The 19320-nt window shown below is 45.6% G+C and overlaps 1 protein-coding gene across 1 annotated transcript; it reads right to left on the minus strand.

Annotated features, from left to right (window-relative positions):
- Window positions 1–15493: 15493 nt before the first annotated feature.
- LOC119309799 lies at window positions 15494–16134 on the minus strand. The gene has a single exon (XM_037585718.1). It carries the CDS (start codon window positions 16024–16026, stop codon window positions 15670–15672), a length of 357 nt encoding a protein of 118 aa, XP_037441615.1. The 5' UTR covers window positions 16027–16134; the 3' UTR covers window positions 15494–15669.
- Between the last annotated feature and the right edge of the window lie 3186 nt (window positions 16135–19320).

Raw genomic sequence — 19320 nt, forward strand, 5'->3', positions numbered from 1 at the left:
GTAATAACATCCCATAATGCAATAAATATTGACATAAAAGCATGATGCAAAATGGACGTATCTCCTGGCGGTGGGCGGCGATCGCCCCGCATGACCGTTGCCCCCTGAATATCCTTGACTGCCTTGTCGGCGAACTCCTGAGCGCCAGGTGCCTCGCGCCCAACGCTCTCTCCGCGGAAGCGTGCGCTGAAGCATGCCTCTACATGGTGCTCGAGCGCTTCCCACATGACGTTGGCCAGGTCAGAGGCCCTCCAGAGGAGAGCCCCCGAGCCTAGCTTGAGAGGAGTACTCGGCACGCCTTCCTATGTGAGAGGGGAAGGCGCCCCGTCCACAGACACCGGGCTGGAGACGGCCTCGTCGAACGCCCAATCCTCCTAAGGTCCCTTGTGGAGCTACTACTTCTTCTTCTTGGAAACGGCCTCAGGAGGGTGGACGACACTCTCGTCCTCAGGGTTCTTGACCGCTGCAGCCTGGTAGGCGCGCTCGAGAGAGCACACCGCGTCCTTTTCTTTGCAAACGACCGTCATGATGCCGTAGTTCTCTGGCATGTTGAGGACATTGTAGCCGTGGTGCGTTTCCGCCATGAACTTGGTGAGAGTTGTGTACCCGAGGATGGCATTGTATCGCAGGTGAATGTTAGCGACATCAAAGTCGATGAGCTCGATGCGGTAGTTGTTGCGCTTGCCGAAGGTGACGGGGAGGCGGACCTGCCCGATCGGATGCATGGAGCCGCCAGTCACTCCTGAGAAGGGCTTGGTATGCTGAAGCTGGTGATATTGCACTTGGAGCATGTTGAACGTCTGGACAGAGAGGACATTGAGTCCTGCACCGCCGTCGATGAGCGTCTTGGTGACGAGCACGTTGCTGATGATGGGCGAGTAGAGCATTGGGAGCACGCCAGCCATGGCCGCGCACTTGAGTTGGTCGGAGGAGTCAAAGGTGATGGCGTAATTGGACCACCTGAGCGGACGCGTTGCCTCGAGCCTTGGAAGGGTTGCGTTCACCTCATGCACGAACTGCTTGAAGATGCGATGAGAGGCTAGTGCTTGGGATCTGCCAAGATGCAGGCAATGGCACGAGGCTCTTGGAATCCCCCAGCCCCCTCATCCTGATGGTGGTCTTCGTTCCTTCTTGGCAGCAGCGACAATGGAGGAAGACCAGCGTTGCCCTAAGGCTGATACCTCCAGGCGCCCTCGCGAGGGTGGCCCTAGCAGCGGTCCTCCCGAGGCTGGTCGCGCCACTCCTGAAGATGGTCGGAGCCGTCCCAGCGTCCTCCACATCGGCCTCCTCCACGACCGTAGCCTTGATTGTTGCACTCGAGACGACGACCAGGGCGCCTGTCGCGGATGGCCCTGAGCTCCTGGCAGTCGTTGGTATTGTGGCTATGCATGTTGTGGAAGACGCGGAACGGGCAGCTGCCTTGGATGACTCTGGGTGATCACAGCCGTGCTTCATCTCTGGCTCGGCTGCGAGCATGAACGGTCCCTTGCGCTTCACATCCTTGGCCTTGGCCTTCTTGTCTTCTGGGTCTGCATCGAGGAGCTCGAGGAGGGAGAGGCGTCCCTCCTTAGCTCTTGCGTACTTGGTTGCCAACTTGCCATGTTGAACATCTCCAGGGCCGTGCATAGGTCTTCGTGTATGGTGAACTCCTCCTTCATCTTGATGTCGCGGACGCCGTCGTTGAATGCCGAGATGATGGCTTCGTTCCACACCTTGGGAATCTTTAGGCAAAAGCCGTTGAAGTGCTGGATGTACTTCTGCATGGTCTCTCCTGGTTGTTGCTTGATGCGTCGCAGGTCACCTGCGGCCGGCGGGCAGTCGCGGGTGCCCTGGAAGTTGGCAATGAAACATTCCCTCATCTCGTCCCAGGAGAAGATCGATCTCACGGGAAGGTTCAGGAGCCAGGAGCGTGCGCCGTCCTTGAGGGCCATAGGGAACCAGTTCGCCATGACCTTCTCGTCGTTGTTGGCCACCTCAATGCTCAGCTTATAGAGCTGCAGGAACTCGGCAGGGTCGGCGGTGCCGTCGTAGCGTGGAGGCAGGTCTGGCTTGAACTTCCCTGGCAAGACAACACTGCACAACTCCAGAGTGAACGTGCGGCACCCCACTGTGTGCATGAGAGCCCGCCGCGGTGGTGGAGCATAGTCTTGGCGTTCGTGCATTGCCACCACAGGCGGCGCGCGGTCTTGACGTGGCGCCGGGAGCGCGCGCGCATCTTCTTGTGGCCGCTGGACCACCTGGCAGCTTGCTTCGTCGCGCATGGGCGCCTGACGCTGCGGATCGCGCCGAGGTGCCACCCGCCTTGGCTCGATGATGGCGTCTTGCCTTGGAGGTGGAGGAGGAGCCCCGTGAGCTACATCTCCTGGAGTAGGAGGCGGTTGAGGCAGCGAGCGAGCTGGTGCAGCAGAGTCCCCAGCAGCGCTGACGAGCTCGGCAATGCGGTCGAGCTAGTCCTCGTAGAGGTTGACGACTAGGCGGTAGCGCATGAGCTCACGTGCCATGAGCAGAGCGGCCTGCGCGTTCGCCAGGCCATGACAAGCGTGAGAGGATGAAGCAGCTGGAGTCAGTGACGGAGTGGCGGTGCGCCCGTCCTGGCACACAGACGGATGCAGTGAAGAGGCATGTTGCTCATGGCCTGCAGGGCCCGTGGCGGAGTTCTCCACCAGCGACAGGGGGCGGCGAGGGCATCCGTCGCCCGCCGGCACTGCCTGAGCGACGCGGGCGACAAGGGCGGCCCGACGCTCAGGACGAGCTTGGCGCGCGTCAGCCATGGAAGCGGTGGAGTGGTGGCGAGTCGATCGATGGAAGAGAAGCTCCGACACAACCCTACCTAGGACGCTAAATGTCAGATTACGGGTTCCGCAAACCCTTGAGAGGTTCGAACTCTAGGATGCGTGCGAAGATCTCACTCTCCCCAGTCTGTCGACTTGCTAATCTCACAGCCTAGCGCGTCGAGCTTCGGGTCACCTTGCGGTGTAAAACTCTACTCCTGCTTTGTGGTGGATTTGCCTCAAGGGGCTGAGGAAGAACTAGTACAGTGAAGAACAACCTCAGGAGGCGTGTTCTTGGGCTCAAGTGAGCTGGTGAGGGTGGAATGGATCCGATCCCACTCCTTGGTGGTGGCTAGGTCCTATTTATAGTTGCCTTGGTCCTCTTCCCGAATGGAGGCGGGAAGGGATCCCACAACGGCCAAATTTGAAGGGACACACCAAGTACATCGTATCCTGACTAAAGTGGTCTACGCATGCAAAAGCCTCTTGTTGTGACGCTGCGGTGGGCTCGGCGATGACCTCCTTCTTGTCGTCCTGGCGGTCCTGGTCTTGTTGCATGGGAATGGAAACCTTTGGCTGCTCCCTTCGGACTCCGTGCCTGTTGCTTGCCTCTTTTGCACCAAAGAGGAAATTGGCACACTGCGCCCGTTGGCGCCCGCCTGGCCTCGATCGTCATGGCTCACGTCACCCGAACCTCATGAGGGGATCCTTGCATAGAAATCTCCGCTCCTTAGGAGCCAGCCTGAGGAGGCTGATCCCTTTGGAGGTCTTGGTGTCGTCCGCCTTGCGAGGTCTTGGGTTATTGATGTCTAAACTGGGCCGTACCAGGCCATCGATGGAGCCACGCCGCGGGCCGCAGGTAGGCAAGTCTGGGTACCCCCATTTCCATAACACCGGCATAACCCGCTTAGCATGGAAGATACCAACTACCTCGTGTCACTCTATGAACAATCCAGGCACACAAAAAGGATATTTATTTGAAGTTTTTAGAGGTGGCACATGCAAATTTACTTAGGACGTCAGGGTAATACCGCATATAGGTAGGTATGGTGGACTCATCTGGAATAACTTGGGTTTCGGGTTTTTGATGTACAAGCAGAATTCCCACTTAGTACAGGCGAAGGCTAGCAAATAGGTTGATAAGCGGCTAGCTAGAGAGCAACAACGGTCATGAACATGCATTATGCATGAGTAACATTGGATACTATCACGAGTAGGATATGAACACCATGAACATAAATATCATAGAGGCTATGTTGGTTTTGATTCAACTACATGCATGAACATGTGCCAAGTCAAGCCACTCGAACATTCAGAGGAGGATACCATATCATCATACTACATCACAATCATTATAACACAAGACATCCAAGATAAATCATTATCCACTCCTAGCTACTTATGCATAGCATGAGAAACTATAATCTCTAATTTTTCATTGCAAACATGTTTGATCATAATATGTTGAATCATGGATACTAGGTTAAACATATTTGCGAAAACAGAACAAGTCGAGTTCATACCCTTTTCTCGCTGCCACGGCCAGTTCATCGAATATCGTCATTATTGCCTTTCACTTGCATGACCGCATGATTTGAAAATAATAATAGTGCAAGAGTGTCGTGGCTTAAGCTGGAATCTACAACCATTTTATTCAAAAGGAGAAGATGAGGTAATATGGGCTCTTCGATAGATCAACAATAATACAAATGAGAGCCACTCAACATTTTCATCGTGGTCATCTCCTCGGTATGACTCAATAATAAGAAAAGAAAATCAGAGAAACACACTTAAATATTTTTGGAGTTTTGGTTTTTCGTAAACAAGCAAATAAAAGGGGGAAAACCAAAACAAGAAAAACTATTTACACGGGAAAGCTCCCAACAAGTAAAAGAAGAACAAGGAAATCTTTTTTGGGTTTTCTCTTTTTTTATACTACAACTAACTACACTAGAAAGAAAAATCAAAAAGAAGCAAGAAACATGTTTTTGAATTTTCTCAAAGTTTTTCAAACACACAAGAAGAAAGCAAGAAAATAAATTTAACATGGATAATACAATGAAAAAGTGTGAACACCGACAACTGGAATGAAATGAGAGAACATGAATGTAATGTCGGTGGGAATATGTACTCCCCTAAGCTTAGGCTTTTGGCCTAACTTGGTGATCACCAGTCGTAGAAGCCGTGAGGTCCAATGTTGAAGTGCTAGGGAGCGGGCACCTGAGGGTCCCATTGCTGAGGCTCCTCCTGTGCTGCAGCCAGGTTGCTCCGGTAAGCGACAATGCCCTCACGCATAATCATGTATCCGCCCCTGGCAACATGATCAAACAGAGCAGGTGCAGGCAATGGAATAATATCACTGGTTTCCTCACTAAAAACTAAGTTATAGGGAATATCAATATCAGGGTAATCAGTAGCAATAAAGTGGTGGTCTTCCATAGCTGCTCTATCTAAGTAAACCTTGGGCAAATGATGGTCATGCTGGCGTATCTACACATTAAAGTGAGTCGCCAAGCGAGTAGCGTAAATGCCCCCATGTATTTTACCCTTGGATCTATTGAGGTGAAGGCGATGTGCCACAATAGCTCCCAAGCTATAAGTGTTGTCGCCATAAAGTGCGCAACGTAAAACAGCAAGGTCTGGAGCGCTAAGTGCACCCACTTTCTCTCTAGCAAGTAAGCATTTTGCAATGAATATAGCAAAATAATGCACAGCAGGAAAGTGCAAGCTAGTAGAGGTGACACTCGATATTCATCTCTCATCCCCCATCTTTAGAGTACAGCAGAAACCATCAAACTCTGCGGGCCTAGGCTCTACCAAAACACCATCAGAAGGTAGCACGCATATGTCACAAAATTCAGTAAGTGGTATCTGTTGGTTTTCAGCATATAAATTAAACGACACCATAGGGGGATTATTCCTAGATTGTAAATGAAAGTTTTGCACAAAGGAATTTGTGAGGAGATGATACTGTTTGCATTCAGCTGCGATGAAGTCGGTGAGGCCGGCGTTAGCAGTGTATTGTGTAAACTCTTGAAGGATTCCATCCCTTTGCATGAACGGATTATGCGGCCATTCGCACGGCCGTAACTCCGCCAACCTCCAGGTATGCAGATCATTGTTAGATGACTCCCCAATAACTCCCTTGGAGCACTTCTTGGAAGAAAACTTCCTAAAGAAACTCATCTTTTCCCTATGAACAAAATTCTGAAATTTTTAGTCCATACATTTTTCTCAACAAAACTTCATAAAAATGATAACAACTGCTCATTACGATGTATAGAGGCCATAGCAAGAATTCAAACTACTTAGAACTCTAAGAATTCAACATGCAAGCTCATCTACAGCAGCACCAAGAGTAGCTAATTATTCAAAATATAAACCACTAAAGAAAACACTAATTGGACACATGGAGGAGTTGCATACCAAACAACAATTCCCCGAAACAGTTTCAGAAACGGAGCTTCAAGCAAAGAGGTAGAAATCCGTGGTTTCGAGAGCAAGAACATGAGAGGGAGAGAGAGAGAGCAATGGTGATTTTTTCTGGATGAATGTGGTGATGTGGGAAGAAGAAGTAAGTGAGGGGGCCACATGGGGACCATAACCCACCAGGGCGCGCCTGGGTGTCCTGGCGTGCCCAGGTGGGTTGTGCCCACCTGGTGCACCTCCCTTTGGTATTATTTGCACCAGAAATTCTTAAATATTTGGAAAAATTCGTATTAAATTTTTAGAGCATTCTGAGAACTTTTATTTTTCGGTCATTTTTTATTGCACGGAAAACTCAGAAAACAGACAAAGCATGCATTTATTTTATTTAACTAAAAAAACAAAAAAAAAGTAGGGACAGAAGGTAGTGCTCACTAAATTCATCAACCTCATACCTCTCAAAAATGATCCTTTAATAAGGTTGATCAAGCCTTATTAACAACCACTTTTGATTAATATGAAACCGAAGAACTTTCGTAAATCACTAAGTTACCTCAATGGGGATATGAATGTCCCCAACAATAAGCATTTCATATTTCTTTTTAACAATAGGTAGAGGTAGTTGAAAACTTCCAATTGTGATTGTCGGAGACTTTTCAATAACATTAATACCATTCACTTGGAATTGTTTCTTCGGAAAGTGCACTGTATGCTCATTACCATTGATATGAAAAGTGACCTTGCTTTTATTGCAATCAATAACAGCCCCTGCAGTATTCAAGGAGGGACTACCAAGGATAATCGACATGTTGTCGTCCTCGGGCATCTCAAGTGTAACAAAGTCAGTCAAAATAGTAACATTAGCAACAACAACGGGCACATCCTCACAAATACCGATAGGTATGGCAGTTGATTTGCCAGCCATTTGCAAAGATATTTCAGTAGGCGTGAGTTTATTCAAATCAAGTCTTTTATATAAAGAGAAAGGCATAACACTAACACCAGCTCCCAAATCACATAAAGCAGTTTTCACATAATTTCTTTTGATGGAGCAAGGTATAGTTGGTATTCCCGGAGCTTCAAGTTTTTTAGGTACTCCATCTTTAAAAGTATAATTAGCAAGCACAGTGGAGATTTTAGCTTCCGATATTTTTCTCTTATTTGTGATGATGTCTTTCATGTACTTTGCACAAGGAGGCATTTATAAGATGTCAGTCAAACGAGTATGCAAAAAGACTGGCCTCAGCATTTCAGCAAAGCGTTCAAATTCTTCATCATTTTTCTTTTTAGTTGACTTAGGTGGGAAAGGCATAGGTTTTTGAACCCATGCTTCTCTTTCCTTACCGTGTTTTCTAGCAACAAAGTCTCTTTTATCATATCTTTTATTCTTGGGTTGTGAGTTATCAAGATCAACAGTTAGTTCTACCTCAACATCATTATCTGGTTCTTTGTCATTTGGTTGAGTGTCTTCATGAACCTCCTCATTATCTTTTTCATTATCAGAAGGTGATTGTTCACTACCAGATTGAGTTTCAGCATCAGAGATAGAAACTTCATTATCATTATCAGAAGGTTTTTCTACTTCAGGTTCACTAGTAGAAGGAAAAGTCCAATTATTTTTCTTCTTCTTTTTATTTTTAGAAGGATTAGGTGCATCCATGTTAATTCTTTGAGAGTCTTGTTCAATTCTCTTTGGGTGTCCCTCAGGATAAAGTGGTTCCTGAGTCATTTTACCTCCTCTAGTTGCTACCCTAACAGCAAAGTCACTTATATTATTGTTCATTTCATCAAGCAACTCTCTTTGAGATTTAGCAACTTGTTCTAATTGAGTCTGAACCATAGAGGCATGCTTTCCAACACCTCTAACATCATTTGAGATTCTAAATAGCAAGTCACTTAAGCGAGCGATCATATCAGAGTTGTATTTCAATTGTTTCATAACATTTGCATTGAAGTAATCTTGCTTTCTAATGTAATTATCAGACTCATAAAGGCATTGGCTAGGATGTTTATTATGAGAATTACACTATCATTGAATTTCATTAAAGACTTTACCTCTACCACCTTAGGTGGTGGTGGTGCTTCAAGCCCATGTATTTCTTCAATAGGTGGTAAATTTTTAACATCCTCTACTTTAATATCTTTTTCTTGCATAGATTTCTTTGCCTCTTGCATATCTTCAGGACTAAGATATAAGATACCCCTCCTCTTCAGAGTGGGTTTAATCGGTGTTTCAGGAGGAGTCCAATCATCATAATTTTTCAATATGTTATTCAATAATTCTTCAGCTTGCGCAATAGTCCGTTCCCTGAAAATACAACCAGCACAACTATCTAGGAAATCCCTAGAAGCATCGGATAGTCCATTATAGAAGATATCAAGTATTTCATTTTTCTTAAGAGGATGATCAGCCAAAGCATTAAGCAATTGGAGAAGCCTCCCCCAAGCTTGTGGGAGACTCTCTTCTTCAATTTGCACAAAGTTAAATATTTCCTGCAAGGCAGCTTGTTTCTTATGAGCAGGGAAATATTTTTCAAAGAAGTAATAAATCATATCCTGGGGACTACGCACACAACCAGGAGCAAGAGTATTGTACCAAGCTTTAGCATCACCCTTTAATGAGAACGGAAATAACTTGAGAATATAGTAATAGCGAATCTTCTCGTCATGAGCAAAAAGGGTGGCTATATCATTCAACTTAGTAAGATGTGCCACAACAATTTCAGTTTCATAACCATGGAAAGGATCAGATTAAACCAAAGTAATTAACTCTAGGTCGACAGAGAATTCATAATCCTTATCATCAATAAAGATAGGTGAAGTAGCAAACTTAGGATCACACTTCATTCTAGCATTCAAAGATCTTTCTTTATACTTGCATAATAATTTTTCTAGATCATCTCTATCCTTACAAGCAAGAATATCTCTAGTTGCCTCCTCACTCATAGCATAACCTTCAGGTACCTTTGGCAATTCATATATAGGAGGGCTAGTTCTAGTAGGTGTTTCAAGATTTTCAGTTTCAAGCTCATCATCAGTTTCAACAATATCATGTTGTCTTACTCTAGCAATTTGTTCACCAAGAAATTTACCTAGTGGCACATCATCATCAAGCAAGGTACTAGCATCATCATGAGCAACATTCATAGCAGAAGTAGCATCATAAATAACCTGCGACATATCAGAATTAATAGTATGTGGTGGTGTTGCAAGTTTACTTATAACAGAAGGTGAATCTAAAGCGGAGTTGGATGGCAGTTCCTTACCTCCCCTCGTCTTAGAGGGAAAAATCTTAGTCTTGGCATCCTTCAGATTCTTCATAGTGATAATATGATAATAATCCCAAGTGACTCAACAAATATAGCTATGCTCCTCGACAACGGCGCCAGAAAAATGTCTTGATAACCCACAAGTATATGGGATCGCAAGAGTTTTCTAGGGTAGAGTATTCAACCCAAATTTATAGATTCAACACAAGGGGAGCCAAATAATATTTGCAAGTATTAGTGGCTGAGTTGTCAATTCAACCACACCTAGAGATTAATTATCTGCAGCAAAGTGATCAGTAGCACAGTAATATGATGGTAGCAGTAGCAGTAACAGTAACAGTGATAGCAATGGTTTTGTAGCAGTAATGATAGCAGTAGAAGCAGTAGTAACTTACCAAGAACAATATAAGGTAAATTTGTAGGCATTGGATCAGTGATTCGTTGGATGATATTCATGATGAGACAGTCATAACCTAGGGCGATACGGCACTAGCTCCAGTTCATAACTATAATGTAGGCATGTATTCCGTAAATAGTTATACGTGCTTATGGAAAGAACTTGCATGACGTCTTTTGTCCTACCCTCCCGTGGCAGCGGCGTCCTATTGGAAAATAAGGGATGTTAAGGCCTCCTTTTAATAGAGAATCGGAACAAAGATTAACACACGGTGAATACATGAACTCCTCAAACTACGGTCATCACCGGGAGTGGTCCCGACTATTGTCACTCAAGGGTTGCCAGATCATAACACATAGTAGGTGACTATATATAACTTGCAAGATCAGATCTAGAACATGGATATAATGGTGATAACATAAATGGTTCAGATCTGAAATCATGGCACCCGGGCCCAAAGTGACAAGCATTAAGCATGGCAAATTCATAGCAACATCAATCTCAGAACATAATGGATACTAGGGATCAGGCCCTAACAAAACTAACTCGATTACATGATGAATATCATCTAACTCCTCATTGACCAGCGAGCCTATGAAGAAATTACTCACTCCCGGTGGGGAGCATCATGGAATTGGAGATGGAGAAGGGTTGGTGATGACGAATATTGAAGTCCCCCTCTCCGGAGCCCCAAACGGACTCCACGATCTGGCCTCCTGATGAAGAACTGGAGACGATGGTGGCTCCGTCTCATGAAACGCGATAATTCTTTCTCCCTGTTTTTTTCAGGAAAAATATGATTTTATAGCGTCAGTTTCAGGGTCTACAGGGCCACCGGGTGGGGACAACCCACCTAGGTGCGCCTAGAGGGGGTGGCGCGCCCTGGTGGTTTGTGCCCACCTAGGTTCCCCCCTCCGGTGGTTCTTGGCTCCAGATATACTCTTTTATTGTATAAAAATCCTCGCAAGTTTCGTTCCATTTCGAGAACTTTTATTTCTGCACAAAAACAACACCATGGTAGTTTTGCTAAAAACAGCGCCAGTCCGGGTTAGTTTCATTCAAATCATGCAAATTAGAGTCCAAAACAAGAGGAAAAGCATTAGGAAAAGTAGATACGACGGAGACGTATCAGCGCCCTGGTGGGTTGTGCTCACCCAAGGGCCCCCCTCCGGTGTTTCTTGGCTCTAGTATTTTTCTTTTATTGCATAACTACTTTTTAGGTGATAATAACTACTGTTGCTATTGTTGTAATCAACTTGCCATTTTGTAACAAAATCTAAGTTTGTTACAGGTTTCCTTGGTCAAAGCCTCAAAGGAAATTTGAGCTGCAGAGGCGAAGTTGATGATTAAGAGGGTCTGCACAATGTTGTATATTTCTTATGTAATGTCGTGTAATTTTTATCAAGGTCGTGTGAACCGATGTTGGATGTAAATGACCTTTACTTGGTGAAGTTATTGAATGAAAATTTATGAAATGGGTCAAATTATGGTCATGTTCAGTGGAAATTAACTGGGTTGTGAAAACTCGTTCGAATAGTGTAATGGGTTGTGTTGCAGCTGGTTGGATGAATATCATGGTTTGTATTGAAATAAATGTGATAATGGGCCTCGTTAGACATAAAAAATTGGTCCAATGGCTATGTAGGATGCCACGTTAGGTCCACGTAGATTCCATGTCACGTCCATGTTGGTACAACGTTATGTAAATCCATGATGGATTAGTTTTTCATAGAGGACCGGGTCTGGGGCGGGCCGGAGGGGCCAATGGATTGTTCGGTGACAGTCAGAATCTGTCATGGTGGTGCAAATGTCAAATTATGACGCGATATACATGTCGGATTCCAAATCCATCATGGACCGCCCTCCTTGAAGATTTTGCATTGTTCTGTGACTAGACGAATCCGACATGGATTAACAAGATTCTTGCAGTGTAACTGTTACATGATGAATGTTATCCAACACAATTATCCATCACCAATCCAATACATACGATCTTCGCATATTGGTTTTTGCTAAGTTACTTTTGTTGTTGCCACTATCACCATCACTATAAAACTGCTATAGTTACTGTTGCTATTGTTATCACTGCTATCAAACTATCATACTATTGTGCTACCGATTACTCTGCTGCAGCTATGTAGTTCTTCAGTTGTGGTTGAATTGATAACTCAACTGCTAATACTTGCAAATATTCTTTGGCACCCATTGTGTCGAATGAATAAATTTGGATTGAATAATCTACCCTCGACAACTGTTGCGATCCCCTATACTTGTGGGTTATCACACATGCATATCTATTTTCTATCTTACCCTTCTCTTTATGTAGCTGATTTCAATGCCTCCTTTTTTAGCTCGGCAATGCGGTAAAAAGTTTGGGGTGCATGTTGTGAGCAGGAAAGTTTTCTTTAGGGGTAGAACACTACTTTTATTCAACTAAATGGAAGGTGGCAGATACATAAGGGGTATTCATAAGCCACATATGGCGCCCCAGATAAAGTGAAGTGACAACTTTAGCTAGTTCATGTGCTTCTCCATTATGCTCTCTCTTCTCATGATGCAGATGGGCGACCTCAAACTCTTCAATCTTCGTCTTGATATCATGAATAAACGCTTGGCTTGTACCTTTATACCTTCCCTGGATATGCTTGACCTTCGCTTGACAGTCAATAGCAATGTGAATTCTTCTTAGATAAAGGTCCTTAGCCAGAGAAAGGGCTTCTCTCAATGCCATAGCTTCCAAGGACCAAGTCCGTAACCACAACAGTCGATGCGCCCATATAGAGGCCCTGCTTATCTCTGCATATTGCCACCAAGGACCCCCCTGTCATTGTTCCTGGAGATGGCGGCATCCACATTCATATTCATACATCCTAGCTTAGGCTTGACCCAATTCTTCCTCTCCTATCTTGAAGCCATCGCTGGCATCATAGTGCCACATCTGGTAGGTCGCGCTGGCAATATAGCAAGATCCGACAAGTAATTCTGAACAAAACTATATGTTGACAGGGGGGACTGGAACTCATTTTCATGAATCGCCGTCAACGAGCCCACCAAATTGCCCATAGGGTAACAATCATCTTAACGAACTAACCCTCCCTCATAGAATCCATCATCTCCATCAGCCATAACCTTGCACCAACGTTATTTCATGCAATCAAATGCTCGACAAGATCTTCATCAACAAGTGACCAAACACACTTTGACATATTACAAACAATGTGTGCATGTCACCATCAACAAGTTGTGAGAAAGACGCCATGCAAAATTTCTGACTTTGCTTGGAAGCCTAATTTTTCACAATTTTTCCCACTGATTCTGAACCGAGGACGCGTCAGAAACCGAGGACCTACCTTCAAGCCATGTGTCCCTTCTCTTTTCGGTGTCAACTAGGAGCTTACAAGCATATCTAACAGTGAAGATATTGTTTCGATCGTAGTGCCATGCCCAACTATCCTCTAAGTTGCGAGTACTCAGGGGAATGTTGAGAATAATCTGCGCATTAGGAGTCTGAAAATATTCATTAACTAATTCTCTATTCCATTACTTAGATGATTCATCAATAAAATCACTGACTCGACTAGGAGGACCGGTAGTCCACCATTGGAGAGATCTTAGCGTAAATTCTCAAGGTAACCAGTTATCCTCCCACGCATTCACTGCATGCCCATTGCCAATCCTTCGAATCAGTCCTTGCCTGAGCATAGAGATACCCTCGTGAACAACTCGCCATACCTAGGAAGGGGGGCTCCCCAAGTTAGCTTGCAAAACATCGTCATCCAAAAAATACACAGCCAACAGAAGCTAAGTAAGTCAGGATCTTGGACGAGCCTCCAAGCTTGCTTAGCAACTGTACCTAGGTTAAAAAGTTCTATCTCGAAACCCTAGCCAGGGCATTGTGAGTACATCTCAGGAGATCCAAACAACCTTCCTTTGCCTTCCTTGAAATTATTCGTTTTCGCTCTGCTAAAATATTTCCATTGTATGCTCTGACCCCACTAAAAACTAGAAAGGGGAAAACAATTCCTCTTGGCTCTGTTAAAATATTGTCATTATAGGCTATGATCCCACTAAAAACTAGGAGGGCAGAAACAAAAATGTACCAAAAAAGCTAAGTGCGTCAATAGAAGCTAACAGAAGCTAAGTGCGTCAAGATCTTGGACGAGCCTCCAAGCTTGCTTAGCAACCGTACCTAGGTTAAAAAGTTCTATCTGGAAACCCTAGCCATCCTTGATACTTGGGCATTGTGAGTGCATCTCAGGACATCCAAACAACCTTCCTTTGCCTTCCTTGAAATTATTCATTTTCGCTCTGCTAAAATATTGCCATTGTATGCTCTGACCCCACTAAAAACTAGAAAGGGGAAAACAATTTCTCTTGGCTCTGTTAAAATATTGTCATTATAGGCTATGATCCCACTAAAAACTAGGAGGGCAGAAACAAAAATGTACCAAAAAAGCTAAGTGCGTCAACAAAAGCTAACATAAGCTAAGTGCGTCAGGATCTTGGACGAGCCTCCAAGCTTGCTTAGCAACCGTACCTAGGTTAAAAAGTTCTATCTCGAAACCCTAGCCATCCTTGATACTTGGGCATTGTGAGTACATCTCAGGAGATCCAAACAACCTTCCTTTGCCTTCCTTGAAATTATTCGTTTTCGCTGTGCTAAAATATTGCCATTGTATGCTCTGACCCCCACTAAAAAGTAGAAAGGGGAAAACAATTCCTCTTGGCTCTGTTAAAATATTGTCATTATAGGCTATGATCTCACTAAAAACTAGGAGGGCAGAAACAAAAATGTAGCTGGGGATCGAACCCAGAATCTCTGGTTTCGTAGACCAGCGCCTTATCCATTGGGCCACAGAGTCACTGACGAATGCATTCAAACGGTTTCATTAGACCAGCAGACAGTAGTTACCGAGCCATCATGCGGATGAGTGGGGGCACCTGTGTGATCACTTGACAACCAGACCTGACACTACAACGAACTAATAATCAACCAAAATGTAGCTGCTCGTGCCGGTACACACCCGATGCCATGCCGCGGCAAGGCCACGTCAACAAGGATCTGACCATGTTGCCGAGGCACGTTGGCCCGGACGCAAGTTCCCAAGCCGAAGGCCATCTCTCCACCCGATCCTTTTCCCCTTTTGTGAACATTCCATTCCACCGGATATTTGGACCAGAGGCCGACACGGCCGAGCGTAACCGGGACTCTTTGCCCCCCTTTTCTCTCTCGTCCATGATCCTGTCATGATTACCTTGACTCCCCCAGTGGTTGATCAGCCCCACTTTGCGTTCAGCTCACTTATCTCTTAAAAAAAACGTCACATTATTCCTGGCTCCACCGGCCAAATTGATTAGCGCATCTCTTTCCCTTCCCTACCCATCGAATCGATTCCCCCCTTGCCGACGGTCGATGAGTGCGCTCTACTGCACTACCTGCTCGGCGAGTGCGCCGAGTTCGTCGTCCCGAGCAGCAGCGATGCGTCCGTCCTTGTGATTCGTCAAGGACGAAACGGAAATTGACGGCCAATTTGGCCACTGTTCACACGGCCAGTCACACCACCCGGTTCGTACGCGCGCGTGGTGACAACTCGTTCGTTCGATCGGATCATCACACGAAGACAAGGAGATACGAGACGAGACGAGACTCGAGAGGGAGTCACATTTCGACAAGAACAGTCTGCATCTTCTGTACAAGCAGCGATTTTCCGCCGAGACATGGAAACCGACGTCGCAACTACCGCCACCCAGGAACAACAGCTACGCGCGAACCGACGACAAGGAAAATCAGAGGAAAATCAAGGAGTCATCTGAGGCGCTCGGCAGGGTCGATCAGCTGGCCGGCGGCCGGCTTGTCGGCGGCGGCGGAGGCGGAGGAGGGCCGGCGGCCTTCGTCGAAGTTCTTGGCGTAGCTGGCGGCGTCGTACTGGAAGGTGATCATGGGGGGCGGCGCCCTGGGGCTGGGGCAGCAGGCGCTCTTCCTCACCAGCCGCCTGAGCAGCCGCCTCCACGCCCGCCGCCCGCTGTCGCGTCCGCCCTCGCGTGACAGGAGGTGGAACCGCCCGGGGCTCCGGTGCACGGCCGGCAGCCACGCCGGGGAGGCCATGCAGCCGGTGAAGTAGGAGGATTGGCTCGGCGTCGACGGCTCACTGTCCATCTCCATGTACGTCTCGGGTAGCACTGCTAGCGAGAGACAGAGGCGCTGCTGTGGCAGAGCCGCTGAGGCAGAGCTGTGTGTGAGTGAGTCTGAGGTCTCAGCTGAATGTGAGTGAGGGGTTTTGATAAGGTTATATACTGAAAAAAAAGGTGTCAGAGAGGGTTGGATTAGGAGGGAAGAGACAAAGGGGGATGCCATGACAAGGGATGGTTCCAAATTTCTGTCACCACTTAAAAATTCGGAAGTTTAAATTATTTTGTCTTTGGGTTCGGCTGAATAGCACTTCTTTTTAACTACCACTGTCCACGTTTACTAGGTGTGCTTACAACAATTTCACCATGGGCCATGTGCCCCAAGAATTACACAATTGGAAACCTCTTTTAAAGTGAATCACATGTTTTCAATTTTATTTGTCATGAACTTTGTATTGTGACTATTCCTTGCCCAAATTTGAATTTTCAAAAGTGTGCACACGTACTAACTCATGAGTATTTGTTCTGAACTTGAAGGTGGCCACTTGTTTTTTTGGCCTCCTTACTGGAAAGCTAGCCACTACATCATGAGCTGCAATCATGACACGAGTTTAAAACCTCAAACGTATCATTAGTGAGAGGACCACTGCAATATATGGCCTTGCAACGAATCGAGGATCATTGCTAGCAGCTGCATACTATCCCACGCAGACTGATCCCACGGTACACATACAGCTGCTAGAACACAATTGCACTGGTAGCACTGTATCATTGTAGCCAAGTGCTACCAGCACCAACTACACCCACTAAAGTTTGTACTCCTCTACTCAGAATCACTCGGACACAGGTGCACAGCCCCACAACATCCAAGGGAAGGGAAAAAAATTGTTAATTAACAAAAATGCTACACTTACGTCATTCTAGTACGGACTGGCTTCACGGACTGCTCTCTCGCCAATCAACCCCCCTTGATTTTCGCTGGTGGGGCCTCTCCATCTTAATCTTCTCCAACCACAACTCTTCCGTGCATCCGTAACCGAAATCCTGGGGGAATACGTCCCTAAGTCTAGCATGTCTGGTTAACTAAATAGTGGTGAATGTAGGTTTTCACAAGGGCGATGAATCTGTAGCACTCACTGAAGAAAAATAATACTCCATCCCTTCCGAATTATAAGATGTTCTAACTATTTTCAGATGTATATAGACGTGTTTTCATGTTTGTTTTTAGAAACATCTTATAATAGGGAACGGTTGTACAAGTACCAAAGAAATACCACATATTTGCTGCTATGAATATCAGCCCATTCGTCCAGGTCTAGTTGTTTTATCAGACAAGCCAGTCCACTTCACGGACTGACGGAATAAATGAGGAATACATATCGAGGGCACGACGCGAGTGCGGATCAGATCCGGTGGTTACACCCAACTGGAGAATGAGGATCATACGGAATTTATGTCCTGCAACCGCAGCAGCATGTTGCTAACGTGTAACGTGTAACCGAAAGTTGCATGCGTGTTCATGGCCGTCGTGATTGTCCTTGATTAGCTTCGTTTGGCCTTGACGAAAGGTGGTGCAGTGCAGGACCAGGACTGCCCAGTGCTAGTAATATCTTCATTTTTTGGAAGTTCTACACCAACCGTACCCTAGCTTGTCTGGCGCTTGTCTCTTCTGCTGATGAAGGGAGTTGGATCCAGTGTACTTCCAGTCCATCGATGGGGGTGGGACTGCATGCGCTGCAAAATCGTACCCACGCCGTCTCACAACAAAAGAAACACAACCTCTCACTAAAAGAATATTCCGTCTTTACGAAACACACATGTATCAAACATGGGGTTTGATCTCTGGTGGGCTGAAGCTACGACCTTCTAACCATGTAACCACAAGTTGATTCTCCATCTGAATGATAATTAATCAAATTTGGAAAACTATTAGTATAATAAGCTATCCCACCTCGGCCAGTTTTTTTAAGCTTATGGGTAGAACTAAGAACAAGCCAAATGAGAACTCAAAATATATGCCCACCTCAATTTGTAAGCTCTTCCCCTCCCCTATTGTTTGGAAATAAGCCGGGAAAGATGTGATTCCCAAGCTTCTCTTTAAGCAAACCCTTTCTTTTTCAAAAATACACCTCCCCCACAACACCAAAAATGAAGTAGGATAACGACCCAAACCTTGAGTTAGCAGTTAACCACACTTGCATCTCAAGAACAAATAAGCTTTTCCCAGAAGGAAGGTAAAATCGCTGCCCTCAGCACACTCGGGATGCACAAAATCATAATATGGTGAAAATAATGCCAAAACATCAACACCAAACAAATCAACCTACTCCAACCACTTCGGAGTATATAAGAAGTAAAGAGAAAACCCGAGCCCCTCCACTTTGGACAATCCTTGCTTGAGCATCACCTCTATCCAACCACAAACATATCATCTTGTGGACTATAATCCGTAGGCATAACAACATGAGACTTAACAAAGAGCGTGACATCTAAACACAACACCTTAAAGGATAAATAACCACCCTTATGTTGATGTTGTCATGTCAAACCAAAAGGGTGATGTCTGCTATCACCTCCAATATGAAAGCTTCGAGACACCACCTTTAACAAGTACATCACGTCTGAGATACTCAGATAACTTGAACTAGCTAGAAAGTTAAATCATAGGTTTTCACTTGGAGAACATGCTCAATACCATAATCCACCAACACCGCCAACCATCCGATCTCAACCTACTCACACAAAGAATTCTATGGTAGGCTTCCGATGTGGGAATTCATAGGGTATGGTTGTATCAGTTTTCAATTTGGTCAATCTTAGGAGCAATTTTACTTGTACGGTTAAATCTTTGGATAGAGACGGTTTGAATCCAATTTCCTCGTCAAGTTTTGTTTAGTTTAGTTTGATCATAGCTATATATGCATATGCACACGCGCGTGTCAGGTGCTGCCAGTACATGTGTACCTTCTGTGCGAGAAAAAGTACATGTGTAATTCATGCAAAGCATCCAACTCGAAAAATGTGCTCTTCCTTGTGTCCCTGGCGCGAACAATCGTTTGCTTTGGGAGTCTCACGCGAGCGAACAACGCCATTTGCTCTGGTAGGATCACACGAGCGAACAACCACAAGCATGCAAAGGGCCCACTGCCAGACCATAAAACCCTCCCTCCCCTCACACCACACCCCCGCCCTCTTCTACACCTTTTCCCTCCTCCAGCCAACGGATTTCCATGTTATAACAAAGAGATTTTCTGTGCTAATTAGAGAAGAAATATAGTAGGAGAAGTTCTCATGTGTTCAGGGATTGTCGTGAAACACCATAAAATAA

The sequence above is a fragment of the Triticum dicoccoides genome, chromosome 1B, assembly GCF_002162155.2.
Source record: "Triticum dicoccoides isolate Atlit2015 ecotype Zavitan chromosome 1B, WEW_v2.0, whole genome shotgun sequence".
Taxonomy (NCBI): Eukaryota; Viridiplantae; Streptophyta; class Magnoliopsida; order Poales; family Poaceae; genus Triticum; species Triticum dicoccoides.

Bases quoted from the DNA above. Each gene is read 5' to 3' on its own strand.
- LOC119309799 (XM_037585718.1), bottom strand. From the start codon at position 16,026: ATGGAGATGGACAGTGAGCCGTCGACGCCGAGCCAATCCTCCTACTTC.